This window comes from Hirundo rustica, chromosome 7 (genome assembly GCF_015227805.2).
Source record: "Hirundo rustica isolate bHirRus1 chromosome 7, bHirRus1.pri.v3, whole genome shotgun sequence".
Classification (NCBI taxonomy): Eukaryota; Metazoa; Chordata; class Aves; order Passeriformes; family Hirundinidae; genus Hirundo; species Hirundo rustica.
Window position 1 is genome coordinate 9,053,644 of NC_053456.1, and position 25,818 is coordinate 9,079,461.

General features: G+C 45.6%; 1 protein-coding gene across 1 annotated transcript; it reads left to right on the forward strand.

Annotated features, from left to right (window-relative positions):
* The first annotated feature begins 1,247 nt into the window (after positions 1–1,247).
* Positions 1,248–17,977, forward strand: LOC120755100 (protein mono-ADP-ribosyltransferase PARP14-like). Its single transcript, XM_040069689.2, has 19 exons — positions 1,248–1,484; positions 1,588–1,694; positions 1,773–1,806; positions 2,905–2,979; positions 3,684–3,881; positions 4,041–4,325; positions 5,232–5,468; positions 6,291–8,545; positions 9,417–9,650; positions 9,935–10,156; positions 11,146–11,227; positions 12,142–12,282; positions 12,890–12,952; positions 14,015–14,182; positions 15,052–15,270; positions 15,370–15,957; positions 16,427–16,572; positions 17,189–17,363; positions 17,584–17,977. Exons 1-19 carry the CDS (start codon positions 1,286–1,288, stop codon positions 17,871–17,873), a joined length of 5,718 nt encoding a protein of 1,905 aa, XP_039925623.1. The 5' UTR covers positions 1,248–1,285; the 3' UTR covers positions 17,874–17,977.
* Positions 17,978–25,818: the final 7,841 nt, after the last annotated feature.

Here is a 25,818-nt window from a genome sequence, read left to right on the forward strand (position 1 = left end):
CTGAGTGCCGCAGTTTCTGTACTCAGCACGATGCTCCTTGGTATGGAATGTCCCTTTGGCCACTTTGGGTCTCCTGTCCTGGTCACGCTCCTTCCCAGCTTCCTCGCAGAGCATGGGAAACTGAAAAGTCCTTGGGGTAAAAACTCCTTAGCAACGACTAAACCCTCAATGTGTTGTCAGCATTGTTCTCATACTAAATCCACAATACAGCCACATATCAGCTACCAAGAAGAAAATTAAGTCTATCCCAGACCAAGACAGATGGGAGGATCAAATGTTCTCAGCTACTTTTGGTCTCGTTTCACTTTCTGTTGCAGTAAGCCGGTTCACTGATGTCAGACCCCGATGGGGTAATTCACCAGCTCCCATTTTGTCTGTGCCAAAGTTTGCAGGCGGAATTCTGCAGCAGAGTCCTGGTCACTGTCATGGAAAGTTCCTGAAGCCTTTGTCCTTCATCCAGCTGTACAGACCTTTATTTTCTAATCATACCTATACAGGTTAGGATTAAATGTACTCAATATACAATCACAGTCAGGAATTTTTTCAGGGTTACAGCAAGGGAGGAGAGCATGTACCTGGGCTAGTTCTGGGGAGGGCACTGCATTAAGAAATAACAGATAGATCAGTCACCCACCAAGAACAAAGACCATCCCCATGGGTCACTCAGCAGTGTGTTTGACGATACCTAGGCTTAGCTGGATGCTTACAAGTTTTAATGACATCTGTCTACTTATCCATTTCTTCAAGGAATGCTCAGTGAGGTTAGGGGGGGAAACTTCATTTATCTTCTATTTTAGCATCCCATATTCGGCCAGAAGGGTAAAATATTAAGTCCTGAGCACTCAGTTGAAAACTTCACAGCTAGCTGACAAGTTGGTCTGAAGCAAACACCCATTGCAACCTTCCACGGTTGTGGAAGCACCTCTGGCAAAGAATGATGAAAATGGTAATTTTACTTTGCATCGTGACTTCATTTGAAAGGGTAAGGCAGGGAGAGCGAGTGTTAGCCAGTGGTTAACCATTATAAGTTCAGAGGCTGAAAACACTATGACACTTGGTTCTTGTGGAGGCACAAGGGGCTGTGCAGCCCGGGCGCGCCCCGGCGGCGGTGGGAACCCTGTCCCGCTCTTGTGAGGAGGCGCGGCGGGGCCCGGGGCCTCCGGACGTCCCGACGGGCCCGGAGGAGGAGGCCCGTTCCCGGCCCTGGGCGGAGCCCCAGGCACCTCGGGTTTCGCTGCCGAGAATTGAAAGCGAAAGCAGCGGGACGAGGAGCAGCGGGGCGGCCATGGAGGGGCAGCGCCCGTACACCTTCCCGCTGCTGGTGCGAGGGGACTGGGGCCCCGCCGAGCCGCCGCCCGCGCTCAGGAAGAAGCTGCACTGCTACTTCCAGAGCCAGAAGCGCTCGGGAGGCGGCGAGTGCGAGCTGCGGACCGGCACCGGGACCGGGAGCGGGCACATCCTCGTCTGCTTCGCGCGTCCCGAGGGTGAGCGGCCGGGCCGGGGCAGGGGGTGCTGATGGCGATGCCCGCGGCTCAGACGGGCGGGGGGCGGCCGCATCCCCCTGACCGGTGCCTGTTGTGTTGGCAGTGAGGGAGCGGGTGCTGAGCCGGCCCGTCCACGAGCTGGTGTGGGGGTCCGGAGAGCGGCTGTCGCTGCAGGTCACCGCGCTGCCCGCGGACGGCGACCCCGCGCAGGTGAGGCGGGCGCGGGTGCGGGCGCGGGCGGGCGGGGGGCGGACCGCGGGTGACCGCTCTCCTCTCGTTCCCTTGCAGGAGGCGGGACCGGCCGGCGGCACCGAGGAGCCAGGTGAGAGCTGCGGCAGGAGCGGCGGGGGCTCCGGGGCTGGCGGGGCACTCGGCTGTCCCGTGCGGGGGGGCGGGGATGGGGAAGCAGGAGGAGCCGCCTGCTTGGCCGGGCCGAGCGAACGGCGCTTTAGCGCTTTGATTCTCACCCTCCTGCCGCGCTCCGCTTCACTTCCCAAATCCCAAACACAGTGTAATTCCTGAAGTACGGCCCCCGAGCCGCATCCCAGGTACCGGACAGACCGCTCACGCTATTACGGCTAATACACACACACAGAAACGCACACGCGGTAATCAATACACACACATTGCACAATCGATACACGCACAGCTACTCATACACATCTGGCTAATACACACACATGGCCAACACACAGCTAGTCAATACTCTGCATTTGAGTATATATATATATATATATCTGTGTTTGAGTATATCTCTCTCTCTTTCTCATTACAATTATTAGTAATAGTATGTTTCATTTTGTTTTAATTAATAAACCGTCAGTACACAAAGAAGCACAGGGCTAATACACACACAGCTCGCTGAGCTCTGCTTTCAAAGTAGCTGCTTGTGCACAGTGGGGTGATTGCACAGGTGAGGGCCGAGGGCACAGCCTGGCAAAGCAGTTTGGTCAATCCTAACGTTGGTTTTTCATTTCCTAATTCTAAGCTGCATTTCCTCTTGTTCTAAACTAGGAAATTGAGCATTCATGCTGAATCAAATGCATCCTAACAGAGGCTCTTCCAGAGGTCCTGGGTTTCAAAGGCACTCCCCTCCCAAGGGCAGATGTCCTCAGCACTTCTCATGTTCAGTGCAGCTTTTTGTGTGAGGAAAGTGCTGCAGTACGTGGCAGGACTCGCTCATGGTGGTTCATGCAGCATAACTGTGTGCTAACATTGTGCCAGAGGCTTCTTGAGCCCAGAGTATTCCTGTAACCAGTTCAACATATGGTTTAAAAAGAGGAATCTGTGGAAGTCTGTAATTCTGACAGTGTCAAATGAAACTGAATTCAAGCTGTGTTAGCCCCTGGGTGTACATTATTGTGTTCATTTTCTTTTTGAAGTACCCAGCAACTGAGAAACCGTTGTCATTTATCTCTAGTTAATGAACCCCAGGTGTCTCTTCCCATCTGCCAGCATAAGGAAACTCCTGTGTGCACTCAGCAGGAGAAGACAGGTAAGTGTATCACTTACCCCGTGGTGACCACTGTAATCTTGCTCCTTTGGTTTTCTGGACCTTTCTGCTGCAACAGTGCCCTGGTCACCCTCGTGGCTAGTGTATTTTGTCTAATGTAGTGTAGGAACTGTGATCCCAGGCCAAAAGTGATAAATGTATTTTTTCCTTTCTATGAGCTCCTTTAGAACCCGCACTTCACTGGCTCCCTCAGACAGGTCAGTTCCTTAGGGGACAGCAGTGGATGCTGGCCTTTGTTCTGGCTAAGGCTGTCCCTACCCAGACCTTCCCAGCTGCTGCCAGCCTTGCTGGGGCAACCCTGTGCCGGAGCATCCGGAGCTGTGTACCCCAGGTACACCTGAGCGGCTGTGGCAGCCAGCAGGTACAGACCCCAGGTGACCCACAGCAATGTCTGAAACTGTGAGTGGGGAGTGCTGGTTCCCCTCATTGTGCGTTTGTGAAGAAGCTTTTGTGTCTTACTTCTGTTGTTGCCTGGTGATGAACAGAAGCATTTCCTCCCTGCGTGTTGATACAGCAACTCCCGCTAGTGATATGCTTAACTTGTTTGGGATTCTTGGCCCTGTTCTTTTCCCTGACCTTCAGTGTGATCTGATCAAAAAGTGGCATGAAAGCTTGGAAGATAGGAAGGTTTTTGGTTTTTTCCTTAACTTTTGCCTAAGGCATTAAGGTGTGGTCTTTTATTTCAGAATCATGTGAGAAACTGGAAGCAGAGAAAGCAACATCTAAGAATTCTGCTGTAGTAGTAACCACTGCCTTTGGGGAGGAAATAGAAGATGAGATTTTGGAAATGTACTTTGAAAATAAAAGGAAATCTGGTGGAGGGACCATTGAGTCCTATGTCAAAAAGGATCAGCAAGTGATCATCACCTTTCAGGATGAGCAAGGTAGGTTATGGGTGTTACAGTGCTCAAGCTCCATTTTAAAAGTAGGCCTTTTGTGGTGCAGGATCTCTCTTGGGCATTGCTCCAAGCAGAAATGGTGTATTATTGCTATTGTTTAACATGCTACTCTGCTGTGACATCTCTGTTTTTCTGTGGGACTAGATGCCCAAGAAGTTTTGCAAAGAAAGCATCACTTGAATAAAATTGATCTGGTTGTGAAGCCGTGGCAAGTGGAGACTTCCCAGAAGTCGTGCCAAGTGGAGAGCTCTGAAGGATCCCTTCTTCCCACCGCAGTTGTGCTGGAAAATGTGAAGGAGACAACAAAAGATTGCATGTTAATTATGCTGGTAGAGAATGTCAGCGGCTTGTCAGAGGATGATGGTGACTTCAGTGTGGAAATGATTCCGGAGTTATGTGCTGCTGTAGTTACTTTTACTGGAAATACTGGTAAAAAGGAGTCGGAGTTGAAGCTCTTTCTTATTAGCTACATGTTTGCATGCATGCGTGTGCGTGAGATTAAGCTGGAAGTATTTTCTTTCATATTTTTAAGGTTTGATGTGATATTTGTGTCCTTTTAAAGGAGGATTTACTCAATTAAAGTTAATGCTATAACCTTTATCTGTCAGATATAGAGGCCAGTGCAGGTCAGAAAGGGAGCTAGCTCTGGTTTGAATAGTAAACACAACAGAAAGGACTAAAACTAAAACTATGACTTAAAACAAGCAATGAAAGATGTATTTGGTCTGAGAACAAATGGGTGGTAAAAGCTGTCCTTGCCAAAAGCTGTCCTTCAGAGAAGGTGTAGGTTTTTCTGCCTTAGAAATGATTTGTCTCTCAAGTCATGCTCCAGTCCTAAATTTTTGGAGAAGCCTTTAGGAAATACGTAGATCTTTAAGAAACTTGTTTTTCCTTGACAGACAGAAGAGTGAGCTGACCATCTCTTATTGTGAGCAAAACGGGGGAAATAGCCAAAATGAGTATTTATTTATCATAAAACTGAGAGAATTTGAACTGTTAACTCGTGTATTATTAGTTGTGTACAAAGCCATAACCCAAAAATGAACCTGATCTTGTTTTCTGTTGGGGTTAAAGAAACCCAGTGATAATCAGTAGGAAAACTAGTCACAAATTTTGTCTGTGGTCATTGTAGTCAACAATTGTGATCAACCATGAGAGGAATACTAAGTGACAGATACTGAATACATGGAAAGAAGTAGCTTTGTGGGCAGCTCTGAGCTGATTTCGTAATTCAGTGCTTTGATCGGTGCACACAGTGATAGTCTGCTAACATCATGGTAGAAAAACAGGCTCCGAGTTTGATCTTTTCTTTTTTCTTCTCCTTTCTCTTTCTAGATGCAGTGGAATTTGCTAAAAAGCTTAATCAAAACCACAGAGCAAGGAAACAAAACATTACTGCATGGTGCCTTGAGCAAACAAAAAGTGTTCGGGCTGAAAATATACCACCCAACACCCCCAGTCACTATATAACCGTCTACTTTGAAAATGAGAAGTACGGGGGTGCACAAAGGGTGGATGTTCAACAGCTGCCTGATGAAGATGCAGCTATCATTACATTTGGTGACCAAAAAGGTAATGCAGTAATGCAGAGCCCTTATTTCTTCGAGAACCTCCCATTTAAAGACCAAAAAGTGGATTTTCTAGAGAAATGCCTCCTTTGCCCTTGTAAAACGGCAGATGTGGTGCTTTGCCCGCAGGTTTCATGCTAACTGGAGCGCAAGCTTCAGTTTTGCACCAGTTGGGCATAAGGCATAGAATTTTTTCATTTTCTAGACAGTTTATTTCACCCAGGCCTTGATCCTTACAGAGTTCAGGTTGCAGTTTGAGTTCCGTGGAGAGTGCACAGACCCACGGACGCAGGGGACTTCCCCCCACCTACCATCTTGACCACCAGCTGCCCGCAGCAACATCTCCTGTCTGGCTCATCTCAGGACAATTTCCTGGGCAGCTCTTTGGCTGGAGATCAGATGCTATGGGCTGTCCAGTCAGTGGCAGAATGATGAGTGACTGTGAAAAGTGTAGGACAAGGGAGAAGCTGGAGGCATTGCAGTGAAGAGGTGGGTGAGATGAAGGGGAGTGTTGAAGGAAAGAGATGGTCTTTTGGGGGAAAACCCAAAAGAGGAGCTGTGGTTTGAACTGCTGAGTAATAGCCAAAAAAAAAACTATGGACTTGGGCACTTCAAGTACAGCATATAAGAGAAGTGGGAGCAGAGATTATGCATACCTGCTCCCAGAGGTGGATGCTGTTGTGCTTGAGTGTCTCTCTTCAACTTTATTATACAGATAATATAGTTTAAACCCCCAAGCAATGAAAAAAAAAAAAAAAAACAAAAACAAAAGAGAAGATCTTGAGTGCTGACATTAATAACTTAGGGGGTTGTTTGTTTGTTTTAGATGTGACAAATATCCTGGCAAAGAAGCATTCACTCAACAAAACACCAATCTTTGTCTATCCTTACTACACCTCACTGGGAACAGCTCTATACGGAAAGGAAGGGCCGCAGATAAAGAAGCCAGATCCAATTACATTGCCTCTGGATCCCTATGTCTGGAATTATTTGCAAGTAAATAGTAGCTTAATTGAGGCAATAAATCATGAAATGGCAGAGTGTAATTGTGTGCCAACGTGGCCTGACTCCCTCTGTGCAGATCCAAAAGTTACTTTGCATCCTTCAGCTATTTTTTCTGAGCGGAAGAGATCAGTGGCTCGATTGGTCAAGACATGGAAAGAAAAAGTTTCCACAGCATTTTCACACAGCATATCAAAATACGAAGCAATTCAATGTCAAGTAAGCACGGAAGTGTGGGAAGCCATTAGGAACAGCTTTCCCCTTGTTGAAGTTCTGATGATCTCACATATTTCCAAAGATTTACATGTTCTAGTAGGTGAAAAAGAAGGTGTGAAGAAGGCTGAACAAGAACTGAAGCTTCTGATCAAACACGTCACCAGAGAAATTGAAAGAGAAAAGCAGAGAACTGAACTGGAAGTCAAGACAGTGAATCCTGGGGAATATGGACTTTTACAGATTACTGGTCTTGAAGAAAAATTTCGTACAGAGTTCCCAGACCTGCAAATAACTTACGATTATTTTCAGAAGAGAGTTAACCTATCTGGAGTACCTGAGGAAGTTTATAAAGTAAAAGGAGAAATACTTGATTTTGTACACAAAATGGAAAAGAAAACAATTACTATCCACCCTTACATTTTTCAGTTTTTAGAGCATATTGATAATGAAACCCTGTCACAGAGCCTGTTTATAGCAAAACAAATTAGAGCCTTTTATGAGCTTGGTGCAGGAGAGATCATCCTGAAAGGGTGTGCTCCTGAAGACCTCCTAAAAGCAGAGGAAGAAATAAAGAAAGAACTGGACCACAAAAGTATTACTTTGGAGGATAAGTCAGTCCTCCAGAAGGAGGAATGGCAGACGCTAGCCAAGGAAAACTTCTCTGGAGCAGTAGCAGTCACTCAGGCAGAGACTCAGATCATGATTGCTGGTCTTTCTAAAGCAGTAGAAAAAGCTTTTGAGAAACTTTCCAGCTTTATAGATGAAAACACACAGGTGCAAAGGGTCATTGAAGAAAAGCCGATGGCACTCATAAAGTTTTTTGAGAAAGAGAAGATTGATTATTGGGATGCTTTACAAAAAACAGGTGTGAAAATTGACTTTAGCACACAGAAATACTGTGGAGTTATCTCCTTGACTGGGCCAAAGACAAAAGTGCTGGAGGGAGTCAGCTTATTTGAGCAAATTCTGTCTGACCTGCATTTTAAGCGTGTGATAATTGACTTGCCAGGAGCCAAGGCTTATATAAAAGAGCAAGGACACCTTTTGGCCCCCCTTATAAAACAAATGTTCAAGTGTTTAGTCCTATTGGAAGAGCAGCCAGAAGTGCAGCTGCAAGAACAGAAAGAACATAGTAACAGAGGCAAGCTCTATATGCAGGTGACCATGGGTGAAACTGTAATAGCGCTTTATAAATCTAACTTGTGCACTCATCCCGTTGATGTTGTGGTGAATGCATCTAACGAAGACCTCAAACACAGCGGTGGCCTTGCTGGCGCCCTGTCAAGAGCAGCTGGCCCAGCGCTGCAAGAGGAGTGCGATGAGCTGGTGAGGAAGCTGGGGAGTTTGCAGCCCGGCTGCGCCGTGATCACGCGCGCTGGGAAACTGCCCTGCAAGAACGTCATTCACGCCGTTGGGCCCAGGTGGGGCACGGAGAAACCAGAAATGTGTGTGAACTTGTTGAGGAGGACGGTGAAAAATTGTTTACAACTGGCTGAAAAACACAAGCATCGTTCCGTAGCTCTGCCTGCTATAAGTGGAGGGATCTTTGGATTCCCACTGGAACTGTGTACTTGCACGATTGTATCTTCCATCAAGGAGAGCTTGGAAGAATCCAAAGGGAACAGCAGCTTGGAGGAGGTTCACCTTGTGGGTTTTGCACAGGATGACATTCAGGCTTTCAGCAAGGCATTTAGAACAGTGTTTTCAGATTCTCCACCTTCCTGCAGGTCAGTGCCTCATGTCAGTACAGTTCCTCAACCTAGGCAGAGGAAAGCTTCTAAGCGTATTAAGAACGTCCCATTCATAACAACTCAGGAAGGCCTTAACATCGCACTGCAAACAGGAAGCATTGAAGATGCTACAGTAAGTGTTCTAAATTTTGTCTTACTGAAATACCAAATGGCTTCTTTTGTGTCTTCTTTTTAAAACTAAGAAACGCAAAACCAGTGTAATGGGTGAACACTGGCATGAAACATGCAGTTGGTATTGTGGAGAACCAGTGTCATTAATTGATTTCTGGTTGCCTCCTGCACTGAATTTCTGTTAGCTGGCTGATAGATACTTTACTGGGATCGCCAGTACTGGAAGCAATTCCGTCCAGGACCCTTCCTGCAATGGCCTGCAAAACCTCTGAGGGGGGGTTGCCTCCCACAGCTTGTGCATGCAGCTCCTCCAGTTGGCCAGGGCAGAATATATGTTAAAATGTGTATAGGGGCCCTTCCTGAGGAGCTAAATACAGGGTTTGACACACTGTTCCGTGCTCTTTGTATTTCTGTCATTCATAAGTTACTGTTTTTCTTGCTTCTTTCTCCTTAGATTACCCCCAGTCTTCTTTGCTTTAACATCTGCTTGTCCCCCCTAAAGCAGCCATGCATGGGAAGCCCTGCCTACCTCAGTGAACTCACTTTGGTCTGTGAGCCTCTCTTTGAGAACAGACTTGCACAAATATTTTTCAAATGGAGGTAGAATGAATAAATGAGGAACGCAGAATTGTCACGTTTCTCCCATTCGGCTGAAATTAATTTCATTGTTAATTCAGTTTTGTGTTTCTTTGGGCAGGCTCATGATATTAGAAGTGAGCATAATTTCTGGTTTATTCCAAAACTTTTTTCGCTCTGGTTGCTGTCCCAGAAATTTACACCTTGTAACCATCAGGCAGGCTGTATTTGATTATCCAATGCAAAATTTAAATCTGATACTTACAAGCTAGAGTTTTTGCTTGTGTGTTTTTCAGACGTCCATTGTTGTTGTCAGTGTTGGCAAAGATCTTCAGCTTGACAAAGGGCCACTTGGTAGAGCTTTGCTAAGCAAGGCAGGGCCAATGCTTCAGATTGGCTTGAAAACAGAAGGTAGAGGAAGAACACCTGAGGAAGGATCTGTGTTGAAAACTAAAGGTTACAATCTGGCTTGCAGTGTTGTGCTTCATGCTGTGGTACCTGTGTGGTCCAAAAAAAACACACCTTCAAAGGTAAAAGCGTTTTTATTTGCCTGAATTTGTCTGGGATTCATAGTGTGTTTGATGCCACTTTTGCTTTGAAATGGGGGACAGTGTCATAGAAGATGAGAGAGTTTGACTCATTCTTTTTTAACTGTGGGCCAATCCCTTGTTGACTTATAAATTCCCTGTGAATTCCTTGTGTATGAAATTAATTGTATTTTAATACTAAATATAGCTGAAAGGGAAAGTGTTATGTTACACATACTGGGAAAAAAATTACCTCCAGTAACTGAAAAAATAATTGTGCTTTACAGGTCTTGGGTGACATAATCACAAAATGCCTGGAGATTGCTGAAGAACTGTCTTTGAAATCAATTACTTTTCCAGCAATTGGGACAGGGAATTTAGAATTCCCAAGATCTGTTGTTGCTAAATTATTGTTTGACAAAGTGTTTGAATTCAGTAGTAAAAACAGAGTAAATTCTCTTGAAGAAGTTCACTTTCTGTTGCACACAAAAGACACGGCTAACATTCAGGTGAGTTACTGTGGTTTCCTCTCTCTATTTTATTATGGTATATCTGAGCCTGTCTCATGATGCTTGGCTCTCTGATGATCTTCAAAGAATCCACAAGGTGCTTGTTCTTACTCTAAAGAAAAAGGTTTGCTGGCAGTCTCTCTCATCTGTATGAAAGTTCTCTTTTTGATTCTGCCTCCCATGGTCACCCACGCATCGAGTACAGTCTTGGTCCCTTCCTATCCTTTTCTTTTTTCTGGGAATAATACACACAAAAGCGTAATTGCTCTTTATCTCATGAACTCACCTAATTCTTCAGTCTGTAGGTCAGACAAGTTTGCTGTAACTCCTGCTTCAGTGCCCGCACCCTTGGAAAAAGGGTGTGCTTTTAATGGAGTGCTGGTGTCTTTTTAGGAGGAATCATTCTGCTAGGATTGCTGGGCTGGTAAACTTCTCCAGTAGAAACATATAAACATTCTCCATTCCCTTATCTTCATGTCCCATTGGCATAAACTTTCTATATCCACCCTCAAGTTGCTCATTTCACACCAAAAGAGAGCGGTCGTGCTGTGAACTGATGTCCAGATAAATGTTCCTACATCCGTTGCCTTCTCTACTTCGTGCAAGAGCGAATACATTTTGAAAGGCTAAACTTGAAGGCTGCTGCATCAAAGCCTGAGCTATTGTGCATAGAGAAGGGTGGCATTACCTGTAGGGGCTGAGCTGCTGTGAGCTGCTCACTCCCTGTGAGCGTGCCTTCTGCTGCTGTGTCCCTCTGGAATGGTGAGTAGGGCCTTCACTCAGTTATTTGTGCTTCTGTGTTGCTCACAGTGAATGGCCTTGCTCTCTGGGAACAACATCTGTCAGGGCTTGCCATCAGCATTGTGGCAGATGACGTGAAGGAATTTGCATTTAGCTCTTTCTGAATGTTGTTTTAGCTTTGCTTTTCAAACCTTTATTTCTACTGTGTAAAGACTTCTACAGGGGTTGATTGTAATTTCATTCTCTAGGAATTTTCAGATGAATTTGAAAACAGGTCTGTAGCTGTTAAAGCGCAGAAACCTTCTCCAAATGATGCTAGCCAAAGCACAGGTAAGGTTTATTCACAGAAGCTGTGTGTCTACTGATTTTTTTTTTTTTCCCCCCCCAAGTATTCCAAGGAATGCATTCATTATGGATATTTAGTACTTGCTTGGTGAGCGTGTCTTTTCCAAAGTCTGAGTGGCTGCTGTAAAGGCAGTATTTTCAGGCTGAGTGGCTGTTATGTCTTAAATAGTGTTAGAGATGTTAGGAAAAAAGTGTTCCTGTGATTCTTCATCCAGTGTTTAATTGGAACAGCAGAAGCTATAAGGTGTCAAAGGCATAAGCAGTGCTTTTTCTTTTATTGCTGCAGCAGTAGATTAAACTGTGAACAAGTCAGTGTCTTCCTCTGTCCTGGGAAGGCAGGTGAGATCCTGGTTATGTGTGTTAAAGTAGTCTTTGAAATACTTTTAAATCTTTTACGTGTTCAGATGAATAACAAAACCAAACTGAAATGGCTTTGGTATTATCCATCTTAATGGAACTGCAGCCTGTAGAAAAATGAGTTACATGTTGAAAATTTAATTATGATTTTACAAATAACACATAGGTTAAAAGTTCCACCTTTTCAAGAAGTAGAGAACCTGCCTGGAAACACAGGAGCAAGAGAGTGAGACTTGGAAAGTTTGCTGCTCTCTTACATTGGAGTTTTGCAATGGTAAAATGTCCCTAGGTAGTGTCTGCCTACCAGATGTGCAGCAAAACACATTTTCCCTGCCATGACAGAAATTAAGGGAATGAGTGCAGGTTGAGTACAGACTCCTGTGAGAAGGAATGATCTTCAGTTAGCATGGCAAGCAATCCTTTTCCCAGGCTCAGTCTGTAGCCAAACTGTGGTCTCTGTAGGCATTGCACCCAAGAAAAGGTCCCTGATCTTTTACACCATCACTGCCTTCTGCTCAGGGTCTGTATTTCTTTCACTGCAGCTTTTTCTTTGACCTCAGCACACAGTGTGCTGGAAATGACAGTTGGCTCCATCGTGTTCCAGGTGGCACAAGGTGATATTACCAAAGAGGAGGGAGATGCCATTGTAAACATAACAAACCAATCCTTCAACCTCAAAACAGGTATTTTAATGGATATTATGTCTGAAAAAAAGTATGTGTGCTTGGAAGGGCTGGGAAAGAAGAGGAACAAGTATTTTTCTTCGATGCTTTAAGCCCTTTTGTTTGTTTCACAGTGTAGTTTCTGTTTTGTTTCGTAGGGTACAGAAGTTCAATGAGGAAGTGTCTGAAACTTTATTCCCTTGTTAGTCTATGTCACAGGGTGGCATGTTTAAGGCTCCCTTGCAGAAAAGGAAAGAGAAAGTAATATTTTATATATGTGTGTGTGTGTGTGTGTGCGTATATATATGTATATATATGTGTGTGTGTGTGTGTGTGTATATGTGTATATATATATATATAAAAATAAATCTTTTTATAGAACACCTCTGAGACTAAAGTAGATAAACCTCAATGGGGTTTTGACCTTAGTGAAACTTGTTAGGTACTCAAAACATCAATTGTAATTGAAAAGCATATAAGGCTAAAATTTTGGCTACAGTGCTTTTCCTTTATGATCTGTAATAATATCAGAATTGGGGTGTTTTAGGTGTGATGAGGCATACAGTTTTGCCTCAGATGGGACTTTTGCAGCAGTAACAGTGAACTCATGTTGCTCTTCTCATTTAAGGTGTCTCCAGAGCAATTCTGAATGGTGCTGGAAAAGCAGTTGAAGATGAATGTGGTGTACTAGGTATGGTACAACATTTCTGACCTTTCCAAAGGTGTTAATGCCTGGCAGGGAAACTCTTGGAATACTTTCTCAGTACTGGCTGCTGTAGTTCCATCTCTATTACGCACTGTGTTACAGCAACTAGTTTTTAAACAGTTAATGTGATATTTGTAAAACATCTAATGAGAGAAGGAAAAGAAAAATCTTCAAGAGGAGATGGCTTCTAAGCATACATAAAGGTCCAAATCTATTAGTTATTGCATCCTCTTATTGCAGCAAAGATTTCCATGATAAAAACAGAGTCAACATCAAACAGAGCCATGAGGAAGGGGTGATGCTGGCAAAAAATGGTAATAGAGAAACTGTCTCTTGCTGGAAACAACTGTGTAGCTGCGAGTCCTTTTGTTATTTCTCAGTGAGATGTTTGCTGTTGACCTATTAACTCACTACCACATCCTCTGGGTGACTACTTTTGGGTGGTGTGAAGCTGGGTTCCTGCCTCAGGAGAGGCATTTATTTGTAGGCCAAATACAGCTGTTGGACAGCAAGTATAATGAAGGAGGAGTAAAGATGGATGAGTATGTGGTTTAAAATGCCAGAAAATAAGGGTGGTGAGAAATACGCAGGTGTGGAGGTCAGCTTGGATGACCAACCAAAGGAAAAGAATTATGTGGAAGAAATCCAAGGTGAATAAGCTTCTCTTGCACAGACCAAGAGGGTGATTTGGGCTAGGTGGCCTGCAGGTAGATGGTGTGTGTGTGATTGTGTGTCTGTGTGTGTGTGTCTGTGTGTGTGTGAAGGCAAAGTGCCAGTCTGCAAGAAGTTCTCCAAGTTCACTGAGCAAACCTGACAACTAAAGGCACACACTAAATTTATTTGCCAAAGGAGGCAAATATTTTACAAAAAATAAACTGAGTTCTTGTGCCTTGGAAGTGAAAATAGAGTGGACTCCTTCATTTCATGGAAGGAGTCACAAATCTTATCCTGGGGCTTATTTGTCGCCATTTCTTATTTCATAATTAGGACCACTACACATCTATATTGGGGATAATTGTTGATTATTTTCTCCTACTTATGTTTCAGCCCAGCAAACTGTCAACAGATATATCATCACCCAGGCAGGAAACCTGCTATGCAAAAAAATAATTCATTTTGTTTACCAAGATGATATCAGGTCCCTGGTTTCCCAGGTGCTCCAGGAGTGTGATCTGCAGCAGTACACCTCTGTTGCCTTCCCAGCAATTGGAACAGGTCTGTGTCTCCCTTCTCTGAAAAGGGTTCAGTGCATGTGATTCTGCTGATCTCAGAGCTCAAGCGATGAGTTTGATTTATCTGGAGATGTTATTATTTGGTGAAAATTTATTTGGAAAGATGCAGTCTTCAAAACTGGTATTAGAGGCTTATGAAAGCTAGAAAGCTTTACTCCTTACAGTGATCTAGTACACAAAGAGCATGAATTTTCTAAAGCCAGCACTTCCTTGCTAACAGGGATTCAAAGGTATGTCTGTGCTTGCTGAAGAACCTGCAGCCTGGTATGTGTGGGCAGCTCATCAGAGACTAGCCAGGGACCCACTTCTCCATTGCTGAAATCAGTAGATGATGGAACTCTGGCCAGCAGCTGCACCAGTAGGGTTGATACAGATGGAACATGAACCTGTGAAAAAGCCCAGATTGTGCCTCTTTCTTCTCTTTGTTACTTTCAGTTAGTTTGGTAGAAATCCCTGGAGTTGGAGAATCCAGAGCTGTACCCCATGTGTGTGGGCACCTCTTGCATGAATAAAACTAGGCTTGCATTTTGAGCAAGGAGTGGACTACTGGGCCACCGAGCAGCAGGCCTGTAGCCTATTAGTTACCCAAGCCATATCATATACATCATAACTTGATTGGTTGCCAAGCCAACAAAAGGAAACTTCCATTTTTCCCTTGCTGGAAAGGTGGTCCCCAACTTTCTTTTCCTGATAAATAGAAACCTTTCTTAACTGACAGCCTGACATTATTCTCAACCTATTTGTGATCCAGGTGATTGTTGGTATGTTCATAGCTGTTCTTTTAAAGATGTTTTAATCAACTGTAACAGTTATTAACATTTTTTAGACCAAAATACCTACAACTTTTTTCAGGAGAGGCACGCCGCAATCCAGCTGAGGCGGCTGACAACATGATAGATGCAGTAACTGACTTTGCCAAAAGGAATTCTGCCACGTCTGTGAAAACTATTAAAGTTGTCATCTTTCAGCCACACCTGATGAGCGTGTTCCAAGCAAGCATGGAGAAAAGAGAAAAGTCTACTGCAACACTAATCAAATCATTGGTTTCCAAGGCATATCACATAGGTAGATGTAAGTAGATGTCACTTAAGTTCAGGTTATAGATCAATCTGTTTAGCACCAGCTAATAAAGATTTATATTAATGACAATGTTTATGTATTTCACTGTAGCACTCTGGAGCTCTGAGAAACATTCCCCAAAGGAAAAAACCAAAGTGGTTTTGGAAAAGAAAATCGACCTGGCTGTTGTGCAGATTTGTGGTGAAAATAAAAATGAAGTGGAAGAAGCTGAAAAGTGGCTGAGAAGCACAGTTTCAAAAGAACAATCTCAAATAGAAATTGTAGATGAGTCTATCTCTCATTTCGGTGAAGAAGAGGGTGAAGAACTGGATGATCTAGAAAATAAATTAAAAATTGTTCTTGATGTGAAGAGTACCTCTATTGAAATTTCAGGACTTACAAAAGATGTCTGTCTGGCTTCTGTAGCTATTCATAAAATGATCCTCAGGGTAAAAGCTGCTAAAGAGATCCAGGCAAAACTTCTACAAAATTCAATTGAATGGAAATATTTTGAAAAGGATTCTTATGTGCCCTTCAACAGTCTCACAAATGTGGAGTTGGAAAATGCTTACATGGGAAAGCAGAAAACTGTTGAGGTCACCAATGGTGAGCAAATCTACACAGTGGATATGGAACGTAAGACTGCTGTGGATGCCCAAGGAAAACAGATATCCATTATACGTGTTGACAAAACTGAAGGTAAGTAAAAGCATCTTGACAGACTGATGTTCCCATGTGAAAACCTGCTTGCATCCAGTAAGAGAAAGGAGAAGGGAGTGATGAGAATATTGAAAATATATGTTAGGAGCTTTGTGCAGGTACTTTTCTGAAGAATGTAGAGAGGAACCAAATTGGGAATAAAAGAACCTTGCAGCTATTTAAAATGTTTTGAAAAGAGAGTAATGTGTTCTGATGTTCTTAACAGGCTTGTTAGCAATAATTTTCTTGTAGCAGTTGTCATTCTAGATCTCGGCTCACTTCTGTTCTTGAGCCTCTTCCATTTACTACTGGTCCTTTACAATACAAGGAGATACCTCTTTCTGAGTGATCCATAAGCAAGATGTATGGACTTCTAGATGTATGGACTTCTAGAAGGATTTGTAGCAGGTCATGTTTAATTTTAAGCAGGGGATTTGGGTGAGAATGATTGATTGTGTTACTTCTGCAGATCAAAAGTCAACAGTGCTCCCTCCAACATGGGACCATATGGAAAATGAGCGACTCAAAATAGTGGAACTAAAACCAGACTCAAGAGAGTATAAAGATGTGCAAGAAAGGTTTCTGCAGACCTGTCAGTCATTCAAAATTGAAAAGGTAAAAGCAAGTTGTCATTTCTGAGCATAAATAACTTGATGGCAAGCGATGAAGGATACTGATAACAACAGAAAAAGAAATTCCCCTGGGATTTCTAAAGTTGGACAAGTCTTTCTGGCTGTCGCTAACTTTATTCAGCTTTAATCAGTTTAATGTTGCAGTTGAGGTATTTGGAGCAGCTCTTAAGCAGTCACTTCTTCAGCTCAAGAGGAGAGTGCTCTTCCTTTGAATGGTTTTTGCTGTAGCAGAGCACATCTTTTGCCCACATAAGCCCCGTGTGCTGTGCAGGCCCAGCAGGCATCTACAGCCTGGAAACCTGTGAAAAGCTCCTGTATCGTTTCCCAGGAAGTATTTGTCTCATGGGTTGGGCTGGGTTCTGCTGTATGCCATGCCAAAGTTTGGAAGGATTGGACTTATTTCATCATCTGGTCTATGTGCATTGGAGCTAGGAGGGGAATCTTGGGAGCAGACTGAATGGTTGATATGCTAATTTTTTTCATGACAGCAACCTACCTTCTTTCTTTCTTTCTTTCTTTCTGTCTTTCTTTCTTTCTGTCTGTCTGTCTGTCTTTCTGTCTTTCTGTCTGTCTTTCTGTCTTACTTTCAAACTTCACAGATTGAAAGGGTACAGAACGTATATTTCTGGAAAAACTACCAAATAAAAAAGTGTGAAATGGATAAAAAAAATGGCAACAGAAATAATGAGAGACTTCTGTTTCATGGGACAAGTCAGGAGTCATTAACCTTTATTAACAAAAATGGATTTAACCGGAGCTATGCTGGAACGCACGGTAACGTCACTTTCAAAACAACTTGTTTTCCTGTATAGGGCTAGGACTGATTTGCCATGCCATGTATAGTCCTACCTTGTATGCAAAGTTATTTATTTGGTTGTATCTCCCTATTGCAAATAAAAAGCAGAGTTGTCCAGAGATTCACAGACTCTGAAGGTGGCAGATAAGGAATTGCTGCTACTGAAACACTCTCAAACCTTTGCTTTTCTGACTACAGCTGCAAACTTTGGAAACGGAACATACTTTGCTGTTAACGCCAGCTATTCTGCCAACGACATCTACTCTAAACCAGATGTGAATGGGAAGAAGTACATGTACTTGGCTCGAGTCCTTGTTGGAGAATATTCTCTGGGGAAAAAAGGATCCATTACTCCGGCACGAAAAAATGTCAGCAACTCTGTAGATCTGTTTGATAGTTCAACTGATAACGTGAACCAGCCATCTATGTTCATAATTTTTAATGACATTCAAGCTTACCCAGAATATCTTATCACTTTCACTAAGTAAGTATTTTGATTGCAGCCACAACTGCGTCTTTCAGCTTTTATGTAGGATGGAACACCTGTAACAAAACACACAACAAAAATAATAAAGAGTTGTGTCAAATTCTATCTTGATTTAAGCAATCTCTGGCAATTTCTGATCCCCCTGTGTCTTGGTTTTGAAAAGACAGGTGTCTGTTAAGGAGAGGCAGGCCTCTCTAGGAAATGAGGAATTTGAATCTTTCCCTCCGTGTTATTATAATTTGGAAGATTAAAAATAAAACTTTTCAGTCAGAGCTATGGGGAAAAGAAATAACAGTCCTTTACTAGTAAATATAACAGGACAGACAAAAAAACAACAGCAATTATAACAATAGTAGAACAGAACCAAGAACCCCGAGGGCACACGGTGGAGGCTCCGGCGCTGATGGCTGGAAGCCGGGTGTGGTGGATTGTCCTCCGCAGGCAGGGGGTGTCCTCGGCAGGCAGAGTTGGCAGTGCCGGAGAAGCCGCAGCGGCGAGACCCGGGCTCACCCAAAATCCAGCAGGATAGCGAAGAAACTCCGAATTCCTGGATACTCCGACAGATGGTAGAATTCTCAGGACCAGACTCCTTCGTTAACCGTGGACTCCAGCCAGCCGTGGCCCGATCCGTGCTCCCCCCCGGAAAAAGAAAAGAAAAGCCGCGAGATCCCCCCACCCTCCGCTCTCTCCGGGAGCTTTTTTTCCCTCCCCCAAAACTAAGTTATCAGTTCTTTTGTCCATGTTAAGCACTCAGCACTTAGTCTCCTAGCAACTTGGGAGGGGGGGAAAAATTCTCCAGGAGACTTAAACCCCAACATTATCCACCCCGAATTTTTTCCCACACCAACATATTATATTGAATTTAAATCTTTAAATAATATACATATATATACATGTGAATATAAATACAGACACAGTCACAGTGTTCACTGAAAAACAAGGTCCCCTTGAGGTATGCAGCGGGTCTCTCCATCCTTTTGCATCACCCACCATGTGCAGCCAGGTCCCTGAGCAAAAACAACCCCAGGAAAGGGATTGTCTTTGCTGGAGGCAGAATTAATCCAAACAGTTTTTCCCAGCATTTCTCTCATGTGTACTACGGGAACTTTATCTCTATCTCTTGTTCTCAGGGGCTCAGATTGGGCGGGGCCTGCTCGGTTGGTGGAACTTCGAGTGTTCACTAACCAGGTGGCCTTTGCTAAATTATTCTCCCAGTTCTTAAAAGTCCTCGCACCTAGTGCCTTCAAAGTGGTTTTAAGCAGGCCATTGCATCGTTCAACTTTCCCAGCTGCTGGCGCATGATAAGGAATATGGTACACCCACTCAATGCCATGTTCTCTAGCCCAGGTGTTTATAAGGCTGTTCTTGAAATGAGTCCCATTGTCAGACTCAATCCTCTCAGGGGTACCATGTCTCCACAGGATTTGCTTTTCAAGGCCCAGGATGGTGTTCCGGGCAGTAGCATGGGGCACAGGGTAGGTCTTCAGCCATCCAGTGGTGGCTTCCACCATGGTCAGCACATAGCGCTTGCCTTGGCGGGTTTGGGGAAGGGTGATGTAGTCAATCTGCCAGGCTTCCCCGTACTTATACTTGGACCATCGCCCGCCATACCACAGGGGCTTCACCCGCTTGGCCTGCTTGATGGCAGCACACGTCTCACAGTCATGGATAACCTGAGAAATACTGTCCATGGTTAGATCCACCCCTCGGTCTTGTGCCCACTTATAGGTGGCATCTCTACCCTGGTGACCTGAGGCATCATGGGCCCATCGAGCTAGGAACAACTCTCCCTTGTGTTGCCAGTCTAAGTCTATCTTTGACACCTCTATCTTGGCAGCTTGATCTACCTGCTCGTTGTTTCGGTGCTCCTCATTAGCCCGACTCTTGGGGACATGGGCATCTACATGGCGGACTTTGACAGGTAGCTTCTCTACTCGAGTGGCAATGTCCTTCTACTCATCGGCAGCCCAGATTGGCTTTCCCCTACGCTGCCAATTGGCCTTTTTCCACCTGTCCAGCCAACCCCACAGTGCATTGGCCACCATCCACGAATCAGTGTAGAGGTAGAGCTTTGGCCACTTCTCTCTTTCAGCAATGTCCAGGGCCAGTTGAACAGCTTTGAGTTCAGCAAGTTGGCTTGACCCACCTTCTCCTTCAGTGGCTTGTGCAACCTGTCTTGTGGGGCTCCATACAGCTGCTTTCCACTTCCGGTTCATCCCTACGATGCGGCAGGAACCGTCAGTGAAAAGAGCATAGCGTGTTTCTTCTGCTGGCAGTTGGTTGTATGGTGGAGCTTCTTCAGCACGTGTCACTTGTTCCTGCTCCTCTTCATCCATGAGACCAAAGTTTTCACCTTCCGGCCAGTTTGTAATTATCTCCAAAATCCCAGGGCGATTTGGGTTTCTAATGCGGGCGCGCTGAGTGATGAGGGCAATCCATTTGCTCCATGTGGCATCGGTGGCATGATGGGTGGAGGGAACCTTTCCTTTAAACATCCACCCCAGCACCGGTAGTCGGGGTGCCAGGAGGAGTTGTGCTTCTGTGCCAATCACCTCTGAGGCAGCTTGAACTCCTTCATAGGCGGCCAAGATTTCCTTCTCTGTTGGAGTGTAGTTGGCTTCGGACCTTCTGTAGCTTCGGCTCCAGAATCCCAGTGGTCGGCCTCGAGTCTCCCCAGGCACCTTCTGCCAAAGGCTCCAGGACAGGCCATTGTTCCCGGCTGCTGAGTAGAGCACGTTCTTCACATCTGGTCCCGTCCTCACTGGGCCAAGGGCTACTGCATGAGTGATCTCCTGCTTGATCTGGGCAAAGGCTTGTTGCTGTTCAGGGCCCCAGTGGAAATCGTTCTTCTTGCGGGTGACCAGGTAGAGAGGGCTCACAATCTGGCTGTACTCAGTGTACTCAGCATCCTCCAGAAACCTATAGCGCCTAGGAAAGCTTGTGTCTCCTTTTTGCTGGTTGGTGGGGACATTGCAGTGATCTTATTGATGACCTCAGTGGGAACCTGCTGCCGTCCATCTTGCCACTTTACTCCCAGGAACTGGATCTCTCGGGCAGGTCCCTTGACCTTGCTCTGCTTGATGGCAAAACCAGCTTTCAGGAGAATGTGGATGATCTTCTCTCCTTTCTCAAACACTTCCATTGCCGTGTTCCCCCACACAATGATGTCATCGATATACTGTAGGTGCTCCGGAGCCTCACCCTTTTCCAGTGCAGCCTGGATCAGTCCATGGCAGATGGTGGGGCTGTGTTTCCACCCCTGGGGCAGTCGGTTCCAGGTGTACTGCACGCCCCTCCAGGTGAAAGCAAACTGAGGCCTGCATTCTGCAGCTAGAGGAATGGAGAAAAATGCATTAGCAATGTCAATTGTGGCATACCATTTTGCTGCCTTGGACTCCAGCTCGTACTGGAGTTCCAGCATGTCCGGCACAGCAGCGCTCAATGGTGGAGTCACTTCGTTCAAGGCACGGTAGTCCACAGTCAATCTCCATTCTCCGTCAGGCTTGCGCACAGGCCAGATGGGGCTGTTGAAGGGTGAGTGGGTTTTGCTGACCACCCCTTGGCTCTCCAGCTCCCGAATCATCTTGTGGATGGGGATCACGGCATCTCGATTTGTCCGATACTGTCGGCGGTGCACCGTCGAGGTGGCAACCGGAACTCGTTGCTCTTCTACCTTTAGAAGTCCTACTGCAGATGGGTTCTCCGACAGTCCAGGCAAGCTATTCAATTTCTTAATGCCCTCTGCCTCCACAGCTGCTATTCCAAAAGCCCACCTGAATCCCTTAGAGTCTTTGTAATAACCATTCCGGAGGAAGTCTATGCCCAAAATACACGGGGCCCCTGAGCCAGTCACAATTGGATGTTTCTGCCACTCCTTCCCGGTCAGGCTCACCTCGGCTTCTAACAGAGTCAGTTCCTGTGATCCCCCCGTCACCCCAGCAATGGAAATAGGTTCTGTCCCCACATATTCCGATGGTATCAGGGTACACTGAGAACCAGTATCAACTAAAGCTTCATATTTCTGTGGCTCTGATGTGCCAGGCCATCGGATCCACACCGTCCAATAGACCCGGTTTTCCTGTGCCTCTCCCTGGCTAGAGGCAGGGCCCCCCTAGCACCGGTCATTATTCCCCTCCTGAGCATACATGGTAGAGGTTCCTTCACAGGGATCTGACATATCATCCTCACTTCTATAATACCTGGCAGCCTGGTCGTGCGATGTCGAGGCTACCTTCATCTTAGTGGAACCCCCTCGGTTAGTGTTTCTCTCCTTGAGCTCACGCACCCGTGCTGCCAGGGCAGAAGTGGGTTTTCCATCCCACCTTCCCATGTCTTCCCCATGGTCACACAGAAAGTACTACAGGTCAGCTCGTGGGGTGTACCCTCTCTCTCTAGCTGGGGGCTGTTGAGCTCTGACTCTGGGGCCTGTAATTCGCACCGGTGCTACATGGGAACTGTTCCTCCTCATCATCTCCTCCATCTTCTCTGTCACCTCCTCCCTCATCTCCCTCATCTCCTCTCTGAGTACCTTAGCCACGGCAGAGACCTGAGCCTGCATTGGGCCATTGATGATACTCTCATAATTTCTAAGCTTGTTGGCTACAGAACCCACTGTCTCTCGGTTGTTATCAGGATGAATTGTTGCAATGTATGTGGCGTATTGAGATGGTCCTAGAGTTGCCAGATTCCACAGCATTTGCCCTGTGCACCTGACTTTGTCGGGATCATTATCATGCTGTCCACCCCTCCCAAAGAGTACCTCCAATACTGCCACTTCTCTCAGCTGTTGGATCCCTTCCTCAAGGGTCTTCCAGCGCATTCTCTGATGGTGCTCCTGCATTCTGTCTCTGTGGACAAACCTCTCCCGTACACTCATTAAAAGCCGCTCCCAAAGGGAAAGGGGCCCTGGCTCCCTTACGAATACCTGATTCACACCTGAGTCCTGGGTCAAGGGTCCCAAATTCCTTGCCTCACTACTATCTAGCTGCACACCTGTACCTATAAGGTCCCAGACCCGAAGTAACCAGGCTGTATAAGCCTCACGTCCCCGCCGTGCAAGATCTTTCTGCAGATTACAGAGACTTTCATATGTCAGGGACTCAGTGATGATTTCAACCTCTGACTCCTCCCCGGGTTGTGAGGGCCCTCTTTTCTTATCCTTGTTGCCTGGGTGCTCTGATTTAACCTTATACTTCTTTGTTTCCACAGGGGCCACTGCTGCTGTCTGTGGCTGCCCCTGTGGTTCAGCTGGAACCTGGACGGTTGTAACGTCTGTGGGTTCCACTGCTGCACCATCAGACTCTCCTTTGTCGGGGCAGGGGGAGGGCTTCCCAGCAGCTGGGGCTAATGAGGCTACTACAGGGGAAAGGTACTCCCTCAGCATCTCACCTATCTCCTTCACCAAATCTGGGTGGTTTATTCCTGAGGCAGGCTGTGGGACAGTGTCAGGCTGTGGGACGGGCTCAGGCTGTGGGGCAGGGTCAGGCTGTGGGGCAGGGTCAGGCTGTGGGACGGGCTCAGGCTGTGGGGCAGGGTCAGGCTGTGGGGCAGGGTCAGGCTGTGGGACGGGCTCAGGCTGTGGGGCAGGGTCAGGCTGTGGGGCAGGGTCAGGCTGTGGGACGGGCTCAGGCTGTGGGGCAGCATCCTTATTCTCTAGGGTAGGTATCAGGGTGGTTATCCAGGTCAGTCTCCCCTTATCTCTAAATGCTAAACAGAACAGGCATACCAGCAACACCAGCCACTGTATGATGTCATTAACATTTAGAGATTTGAACCCTTCAAAGACTGGTGGGGTAGGCCCAAAGAGCTGGGTGAAGGGTTGTGAAAAAATTTCCCCTGGTGTCATTTCTTCACAGTAGGTACCGTTGTTAAAGTAACTCTAGAAACACACAGTTAGTGTATGATAGCCCTGAATCCATGTGCCTGCCTTCCAGAGGAAATTAAAAATCCACGATTTCCTCACTTCGTTAACCCATATAGCAAAATTGATGACAGCCACAGTAACCTTAGTTACAGGGCCCATGTTTAGAAAAGGGCCTGCAAATGGGAGAAATACGGCCACACCCACATGCCACTCAAACCAGGTTAAGCCAGACCACATGATATCCAGTGCACAGCAATGTAGGCACTTAAGAACTGTTATTCCTTTTTCTCTCAATGCCCCACGATCTGGGCGCCAAATTCTGTCTTGGTTTTGAAAAGACAGGTGTCTGTTAAGGAGAGGCAGGCCTCTCTAGGAAATGAGGAATTTGAATCTTTCCCTCCGTGTTATTATAATTTGGAAGATTAAAAATAAAACTTTTCAGTCAGAGCTATGGGGAAAAGGAATAACAGTCCTTTACTAGTAAATATAACAGGACAGACAAAAAAACAACAGCAATTATAACAATAGTAGAACAGAACCAAGAACCCCGAGGGCACACGGTGGAAGCTCCGGCGCTGATGGCTGGAAGCCGGGCGCGGTGGACTGTCCTCCGCAGGCAGGGGGTGTCCTCGGCAGGCAGAGGTGGCAGTGCCGGAGAAGCCGCAGCGGCGGGACCCCGTCTCACCCAAAATCCAGCAGGACAACGAAGAAACTCCGAATTCCTGGATACTCCAACAGATGGTAGAATTCCCAGGACGCCTTCGTTAACCGTGGACTCCAGCCAGCCGTGGCCCGATCCGTGCTCCCCCCCGGAAAAAGAAAAGAAAAGCCGCGAGATCCCCCCACCCTCCGCTCTCTCCGGGAGCTTTTTTTCCCTCCCCCAAAACTAAGTTATCAGTTCTTTTGTCCACGTTAAGCACTCAGCACTTAGTCTCCTAGCAACTTGGGAGGGGGGGAAAAAATTCTCCAGGAGACTTAAACCCCAACACCCTGAAGCTTGTCTACACTTGGAGCAGCTGAATGTACTAACACTCAAGCACAATATTGTACTGCAATCCTTTTTTAGATTACATAGTGAGCCTTTGTACTGTATCAAGCCTTTCTACACAGCCTTAAGGCCTTCCTAACTACTGGTGGGGAATTGGAAGAGATAATGCAGCCATGGACAGCAGTGTTGCATTTTTGATGCCTTCTTACACTCTGTGACAATCTCAGAAGGAATTAATGTTAGCGCAGTTTTCAATAAATAAACAAGTTGTATTTAATGGCTTGTGTTTGTCTAAACCTCTTTGAATGTTTAGCATTGGTTTCTAACCAGTGAACTTCAATGAACCTGACATTATAGATATGGATTGACTTGTTTTTAATAAAATAACCCTGCTGCTTTGCAGCAGCCCAACTTTGAAAAGCCCTTGGCTCCTCTGAATGTACTGGGTTTGTCTTACTTGGTTGTATGATTAAGAAAAAATATTTTCCTGTGCTTTCTTTACATAGTTAGGTTACTGTTAAAGTTTTACTGTAGGTTGGTGTGTCCGTATGAGCAATAAGTGATGCAGGGTAGCTGTGGCCAAGGGACACCTTTTCTAGGAAAGGTGGTGTGAAAGAACATGAATCTGCACGTCAAGTTTCTCAGTAGAGCCATAAACGTCAGGCTGTGCATTTGTGCCCATCCCATCCCTTCTGCAACAGTGCTGGAACCGCTCCCTTTGGGCTTTTTTGCTTTTTACTATGTTAGTTTTCTAAGCACTGAAAATTGCTGGCTGTTGAAATCAACTGTGTTGAAATCAATTTAACCTAGAGCTGGCAATCAAGGTATTGGTGTGGGGGCCAAAGGCTCAAGTTTTGCTTGTACAGTGAATAAACTTACTAAATCCCCATAACAAATATATGTGGCCAGTGGCTCATCAGCGTGGCAGGAGCCAGAGGAAAGGGCTCCAGGTGCTTCATTGCTGCTGATGGTCACTGGTACCAGTCTGACCATTCTCTCCAGGAGACAGTATTGCATCAGGTCTCAGCTTCCCCAGCGCCACAAAAAGCTGTGGAGGACACCAAGGTGTTTTTTCACCAGTGCTTGCATTACAGG